This window comes from Myotis davidii, unplaced genomic scaffold (assembly GCF_000327345.1).
Source record: "Myotis davidii unplaced genomic scaffold, ASM32734v1 scaffold673, whole genome shotgun sequence".
Classification (NCBI taxonomy): Eukaryota; Metazoa; Chordata; class Mammalia; order Chiroptera; family Vespertilionidae; genus Myotis; species Myotis davidii.
The window spans coordinates 796,290-803,948 of NW_006286677.1; the positions used below are offsets into that span (position 1 = coordinate 796,290).

General features: G+C 51.4%; 1 protein-coding gene across 1 annotated transcript in view; it reads right to left on the minus strand.

Moving 5' to 3' along the window:
- Positions 1-3,716: 3,716 nt before the first annotated feature.
- Positions 3,717-7,659, minus strand: part of CORO2B (coronin 2B) — a 62,766-nt gene continuing 58,823 nt past the window's right edge. The window contains exon 11 of the mRNA XM_006758388.2: positions 3,717-5,670. Within this exon, the coding sequence (XP_006758451.1) occupies positions 5,539-5,670 (132 nt within the window). The 3' untranslated portion in view covers positions 3,717-5,538. The remainder of the gene's footprint in view (positions 5,671-7,659) is intronic.

Sequence of the window (7,659 nt, forward strand, 5' to 3'; positions counted from 1 at the left end):
GCTCCTTGGAGACAGGTCAGGGCAGAGTCAGCAGCCACCTTTAGAGTGAGTGTCCCTTCTCCTAGACTTGGGCCCTTTCACATCCTGGCTATTCTGTGTGCCTGCTTGGTCATGAGTCCCCGGTGCCTCTGGTTGGGTCATTAATTCTGGGGTGGGGTGGGGTGGCAGGTGGCAGAAGAGACCCAGTTAGGAAAAATGGGCTTGATAGGAAGGCCACAATCTGCCACCTGCTGGCTAGAGTCAAGCTCCTAGCAATCTCCTCCTGGTCCTTGAATCTTGCCTTAAGCCAGTGGTTCTCAACCTTCCTAAAGTCTTGACCCTTTAATATAGTTCCTCATGTTGTGGTGACCCCCAATTTCATTGTTACAAATTGAACCTAATTAAATCATAGTGATTAATCACAAAAACAATATGTAATTATATATGTGTTTTCCGATGGTCTTAGGCGACCCCTGTGAAAGGGTCGTTCGACCCCCAAAGGGGTCGCGACCCACAGGTTGAGAACCACTGCCTTAAGCACTGTGACCTTGAAATCTGGGATCTCTGTCCTCACCTTCTTCCTCCCACATGGGCCCTCTCCTTTTCATTTCCCTGTTTCCATCACTCAATCTGGTCACCCCATTCACATGAGCACCCCAGTCCCAGGGATCTGAGTAGGAAGAGGGCTGGGGCTAGGGCAATACTCAACCCAAAGGGACTATGGGCTAAAGAGAGGGTGCGGGGGGGGGGGGGGGGTGTTCCAGGCAGTATGACAGCCAGGTCTAAGGGAGAGGCCGCGACAGGGCTTCCTACAACTCCTCAGACCTGATCCTGTAGATGTTCACTCTGTGTTGCTGAGGAAGGCTGACCCATTTGTGATTGTCACCTAATTAAAATTCCAAGGGAAGTCAGGCTTCAGGCTGTTCCCAAGTAGAAACGCTCATGCGCAGAATACAGGGAGCTTCTGCCAACACCCCAGACAGGAGCTCTCCCCTCTCCCTCCCTGCACCACCGGCCTGCAATCCCTAGGCGGGCCAGGGAGGGCCAGGGAGGGAGGAAGGGGAGGGAGGTGGGAATGCTTCCTGTGGTCCAGGAGTGTCAGCTCTGCTCCGTGCAGCGAGGCTGAGGGCTGGTTGTGTGTGTGTGTGTGTGTGTGTGTGTGTGTGTGGTGGGGGGGGGGGGTGTTTCAGTATGAAGTCGATTGCCCACAGGGAGGAAGCTGCCACGTTTGGCACAGTCCACTGGCAGTCTGGGGTGTTTGCCCAGTACCAGGAGAGAGTCTGAAAATGCCCAGGTCCATCCTGGGGTCTCAGGAGGCTGGCTGGATGAGAACCTGGGAGTCAGCAGATCCCACCACTGCCTACTCCACACTGAGCCAGAGGGTAAAGCCCACCAGGGGCTGCTAGATGACACGATGCCCATGGAATGACCACTGACCAGGGCCCCTCAAGGGCAGGCCTGATTCTTTCCTGTCTCTGAGTTCCCAGCACCCAGGACTGAGTAGATCCAGCTACCCTAGCGTGTTAGACTGAGTTGAAAATCCAAGTAGGTGTTGGGGGCGGGGGGCAGGCCAAGGGGTTCAAGGCATAACCAGAAAGGACCTCCCATAGAAGAGGAGTTTAGCCTATGTCCTCACTGGAGAAAAGAGGGGAGCAAGCACCTGGTGGGGAACATAGCAGCAAGGACAGGTTCAAAGAGCCGGAGGGACCTGCTGTCCTCCACTGTCACAATAACCAATGCAGTGTGGTGAGCGAGGCCCTAACTGGCAGCAGGATCAGCGTAACAGACCGGGCATAATATACTCTAATACATGGAGAACCACAGGACACAGACAGCCAAGGGGAATTGTCCCTACTTAACAAGTGCAGTTGGGAAAACGAGCTACTTGGGGGGAAAACACATTTGACCCTGATCTTGGACAATTTGCCATAATGAGCAATTATTAAAGAGCTGCCCAGTTAAACTCAGAACTGGGGATTGGGTGGGACTGAGACACACATGAGACAGGTCACTTGGTCCGTTTCCCTGCTCCCTGAGTCTAGGCGGTGGTTGGTGTGTGTCTGTGTGTGCGTGTGCGTGTGTGTGTGTGTGTGTGTGTGTGTGTGTCAGAGGCAGAGAAGCCTCAGTCAAGGAACCAGCTCCGTCTTCCTCAGCCTCCCTGAAGGAGCTTATGAAGGCCAGACTCTCAGTGACATTGTGAGCTCAGGACTCTGTGAACTAAATTCCGGGAGTGTCCTTGCTCAAATGCATGTTTAGCAAAAGTGCTTTTCTGCACCACACCCTGGAGGAAGCCGTCCTGCCGCTTCCCTTCTCCTGTTACATTTCTCCTTTGCACCACTCGTGCTAGGCCGTGGGTGGTCTTGGGGATTTGTCCCATTCTCCTACCTGCTGGTACAGCAGACATTTAAGTGTTAGACCAGGAAGGGACCCCAAAACTATCTTATCCCCTCATTTTAGAGATGGCGAAAGTGAGGCCAGAGAGAAGTGAATGACTCAATGTCACACACCCGGTTAGAGGCAGAACTGGGCCTGGGGCAACCCCTCCCAGTTTCCGGTGTCTTGCCCACTGCTCCTTGGCAGCCCTTTATTCATTTCCTCTCCAGCCCTCTCTTCTAAGGCTCTCCTTGCTTTCCTCTGGCTCTTCTGAGTTTTCTGTGGTGTCCATGCTGCTACGTGCCTGTCCACTTTGCAGCCTGACAACTCTGCTCCATGACAACCCTGGCTTGGTGAGAGATGAGGGCGTCCCAGTGGCTGCTCAGCGTCCCTTGTCTATGATGGGCCCCAGCCCTCCCCCCAGGACAGACTTGGCCCAGCACTAAGACTGGCTGGAGGCTGGGAGCATGTGCCTTCTCAGGCTCTGGCTCATAAGAGCCACATCCCTGGATGTCTTCCCCACTACACCAGCTGAGTGACCATGAGCATGCCACCATTCTGAACCTGACCACTTTCTTGAAAATGGGGACAATATTAGACTATACCTAGAGCTGCTGTGAATGAAGATCAACAGTCAAGTACATGGGATAGTGCTTTGTGAACCGAAATATCATTCCAGTGTGAAATGTTGGTGTCCCCCAGATCTCAACACAGGGCTGATACAGAGCAGATGCCTGCTGACTAGTTGTAGGACAGTGGGGGCTATTTTGACACCTTAGGGCAGTGATGGCGAACCTTTTGAGCTCGGCGTGTCAGCATTTTGAAAAACCCTAACTTCACTCTGGTGCTCTGTCACATATAGAAATTTTTTGGTATTTGCAACCATAGTAAAACAAAAACTTAAATTTTTGATATTTATTTTATATATTTAAATGCCATTTAACAAAGAAAAAATAAACCAAAAAAAACCGAGTTCGTGTGTCACCTCTGACACGTGTGTCATAGGTTCGCCATCACTGCCCTAGGGGATACTGGGTGATATCTGGAGACATTTTTGTTTATCACAATCGGACAGGGGTTGCTGTGGCATCTGATTGGTGGAGGCCAGCGATGCTGCTAAACATCTTACAGTGCACAGGACAGCCCTCACAGCAAAGCATTATCTGGCTTCAAATGTCAATAGCGCTGAGAGTCAGAAACCTTCGGAGGTGAATGAGAGTGTGAAATTACATCCGCAGATACAGATGTGGTCTGCTGTCCCAGAAGGGCAAAGGCGCTGGGCTGGGGAGTTGGCCGACAAGATACCGTGGTAACCAAGAGCGGGAAGCACCCGGGGTGCAGTGACATGGCCATGCCCGGGTTGATAAGTTGAAAACATTTTATTTCAATTCTATCCTTGGGAGGCAGCATAAATAATCACAGAAAGACCACAAAGGTCAATGGGGAAGAAAAAAAGCTTAGGAAGTGTGGGGAAGAGGAGATGAGAGCGAACACTGTCTAGCTGCAGGGGGCTGGGGGAGAGGAGACCCTGCTTCAGCCGGCCCAGAGGGTGGAAAGGTCATGGAGGAAAACCCCAGGGGTCAAGGGCTTTCCCTGCCCGGGGTGCCTGGAGGAACCCTGACCTCTGTGGGTGGATGTTCTGCGGTGGCCATGGGCAAAGCCGGTGTGGAGCACAACGTGTCTAGTAGATCCCAGCCAGCGAGAGAGAAGGATGGACACCCATTTCTTGATTCCCGGGCCAGATCTCACCCCAAACTGTGACTTTCCTAGAAGAACAGTGTTTATGGACACTGAGTGTGGGAAATGGAGAAAAGAAACAAAAAGAGAATGTGTAGACCAGATGAAAGGTGGTGTCTCAAGAGTCCTGTGACCTCAGGCCACTTCTCAGTCTCTTCATCTGCAGAATGGAAGGGGCGCTCCCTACCCCTGGAGCGGATGCGAGACTCAAATGAGATCCGATGTGTCAAAGAACTGTGTAAACTTTAAAGTGCAATACCGACGGGAGGGACTGTGGTCATTCTACCAGCGTAAGGCTGAGAGTGCTGAGATAACAGCGGCGAGAGACACACAGAGCATCATCCACCCCTTGAAGCAGACACCCCTGCTCTGCCTTCCCCAGGGCCTGACTCCACCCTCCTCAGCCCCACTTCCAGGAGGAAGAGGCCTCATCTGAGAGGGAGTCCCCTGGGGGTGGGAGGCAGGGCATGGGGGCCAGGGAGATGGAGGGGCACTGAGTGTGAGGGGCCTCAACTAGGCAGTGTGACACATTGGCACTACTGGTGTTGGGCAGACGGTAGAAGTGGCTTCCAGTTTCATTCTCCACAGATACTTGGGCACCGGTGAAGCCCCAGGGATTGGCATCTTGATGCAGTGGGAAGGGCCCTGGCACGTTCTGAACACCCTAGGTCCTACGTCCACTGCTGACCTGTTGGGTGGCTGAGTAAGTCATTTCTCTCCAGTGCAACCCTCAGTTCTGTCACTTGTGAAATGAGGACATCATTCCCTACCCTGCCTGCCTCCCAGATCAAATGGGAAAAGGGTATTGCAAGAGCGTTGAAGAGAATCATGGGGAGGCAAGGGGTCATTATGGCCTTGGCGAGCAATCCTCTTAATTCCCTGAAGACAAGAGAGAGGGGGCAAGAGACAGAAAGGAGCGAGGCTGCTTGCAACCCTTGTCAGGTGAATCTGGCTTCCAGGGCTGCCGAGGGGGGAGGGGAGGGGAGGACAGGTGACACCTGCCATCCAGCCCTCACAGCGTGGTCCATCAGGGATGCGGGCAGCCCCGCAGTGGGTGCTGAGATGTCCTGACAGCAGCCTTCTTTGCAAGGGAAAAGTTCCAGTTCTAAGTCTACTGGGGTCTGCTTTCCTCCTCTGCTCCCTGGTCCAAGGAGGGCACCCCTCAGGGAATCCGTGGCCTTTGCCCAGCAGGGGGAAGCTGAGATCCTGGAGGTGGCAGGAAAAGGGACTGCCAGCAGGGTCCTCCAGGAGAGCCCGGGGACTCCTATTAGCATGAGGTCAAGAGGTCAAAGATCAGCTTCCAGTCTTGTGGCGGCAGGCGGCAGGCGGGGCCCTCAGGCTCTCCCCAGCTCCCCTCCAGGCGCTGTCTCTGGGGTCACAGGATAAGGGGGAGTTAGGGGACGAGTAGAAACAATGGAGAGATCGGCGTAGAAAGCAGCCCGCGGACAGCTAACAGTTCTTGGGGCTGTTGCGCAAGTTCTTCAGCTCCAGCTGGAGCTGCCGGATGCGGATGTCCTTCTGCGCCAGCTCCTCTTTCAAACGCCGAATCTCATCCTGCTGCCGGAAGAACATGCGGAGGAGCTGGGGGACCAAGAGAAGAGAGGCCACGAGGGCCGGGCGGGGCGGAGAAAGGAGGTGAGAAGGTGATTTCCTGAATGGGTAACTTCCACATCCCCCTCCGGTCCCCCCTCCTGGTCTGCCCATACAGCCTCAGCCCCGATCCCCTCCCCCCCACCTTCGACTCCTCCCCCCTGTAGTGTCCCAGGTGACTGATGTCCCCACAGCTCTCCCTTCCCCAGACTCAGCTCACTGCTCCTACTTTCCTCTGTGAGGTAGGAAAGAACATAGACCTGCCCCGGGCTGGATTCAGGATCACTGCTCCGGCCGTTTCCAAATATCCCAAACCTAACACTTTTAGTTGCCATTCTGAATGGAAACCTTTCTAAAATGCTTGCTTCAGGAGGCGCAGGATACAGATGGAATCCAGCTTTCTTCCCCTGCTGACATGGAACCATCACGGGTACACCAAAGTGTGCCCGGGGCAGTGATCCAGTTGCTGGCGTGGGCACAGGCAAAGACAGACCCTCACTTAGGCGACCGCTTGCGTTAACCTGCCTTCCATTTCCTCTGTAAAACAGACGGACAGATGCCCACCGAACCCTGAGGCCTGGAAGGCTGTGGCTACTGGAGGACCCCACACGCTTGAGTTGAATGGTATCAACAAGCAGTTGGGTTCCTCCTCAAACTTCCTGGGGAGGGTCAGGGTCGCATTTGCTCTTGCAATTGCATACTTCAATTCGATATGCTATAAACTGCTGAAATGTGAGTACAAAAGACAGTTACTGTCCGATATAAACTAAGGTGAATGATTTTAAAAATCTTGGTAAAGGCGATGCTAACAGTGCTGCTGTTGAATGAGTGAGCTGTGGGTGATGTAACCACAAAAGACGGGGGACTTTCTCCATCTGGATTGTGTGAGAGTAGTTACATGCATATAGAAACTTCTTACACATTTGTCAAAACTTATGGAACTGTATACTATAAAGGATGAATTTTACCACAGGTGAATTAAAACCCAATAAAGTTGTCTTTTTAAAAAACTGCGGAAAACTTTGAAAAAAATGAGGGTTTTGTTTTCAGATGGACTTTAAGTTCTTGTTCTATGTAAAAGAAACTGGAAATTGGAGTTAAAATGTGATTATTTGAGAAAAACATAGCAGAGTTCATCTAGGGATGTCCTCAAAGAAACAGTCTTGCCCTGCATCAAAAAATGTTGAATGAATGTATATGTTTTAAGTGAAAACAAGTGGTTTAAAGAATGTATATGCCATTTTTATGATTTCCTCCTTTAACAGATTTTTAAAAAAATACCAACAAACCAGTCCTGGTTTTGTCTGAGGGAAGATATGTTATTTGCTCATACACACTCCTGTGCCTTCCAAATTCTCAAAATTTCTTTGCACATTTTTTTCAACTTTTGTTTAAAAAGACTTTATTGAGGTATAATTGACATTCCATAACTGTCACCTATTTTAAGTGTACAATTCAGTGATTTTTGGTAAAGTTACAGAGTTGTGCAACTGTAAGCCTCCCCCTCGTGTCAGCCACCAGTCATCGCTTTACACTGAGACCAACGTGTCTACTGTTTAAGGCCCCATTTTCTAACTGGTTGCTTCCGAGCTGCTGCGAAGATTAAAGCTGTGGGTAAAACCAGAGTTAGCAGGCTCTGAGCGAATTTCTTCCCAATGAGGATAGTGCACAGGCTTTAGTGCAGGGAGACTGTGGCATCTGTTTTGTCTGCTCTGAGAGCCCCCCCCCCCCTTTTTTTAAGTAACATATTTTGCTCAGGAACTTTTATTTTATTTTCATATATTTTTATTGATTTCAGAGAGGAAGGGAAATGGAGAGAGAGATAGAAACATCAATGATGAGAGAGAATCTTTGACCAGCTGCCTTTTGCACGCACCCTTCTGGGGATCAAGTCCGAAACCTGGCATGTGCCCTTGACTGGACTCGAACCTGGGACCCTTCAGTCCACAGACGGACTCTCTATCCACTAGGCCAAACCAG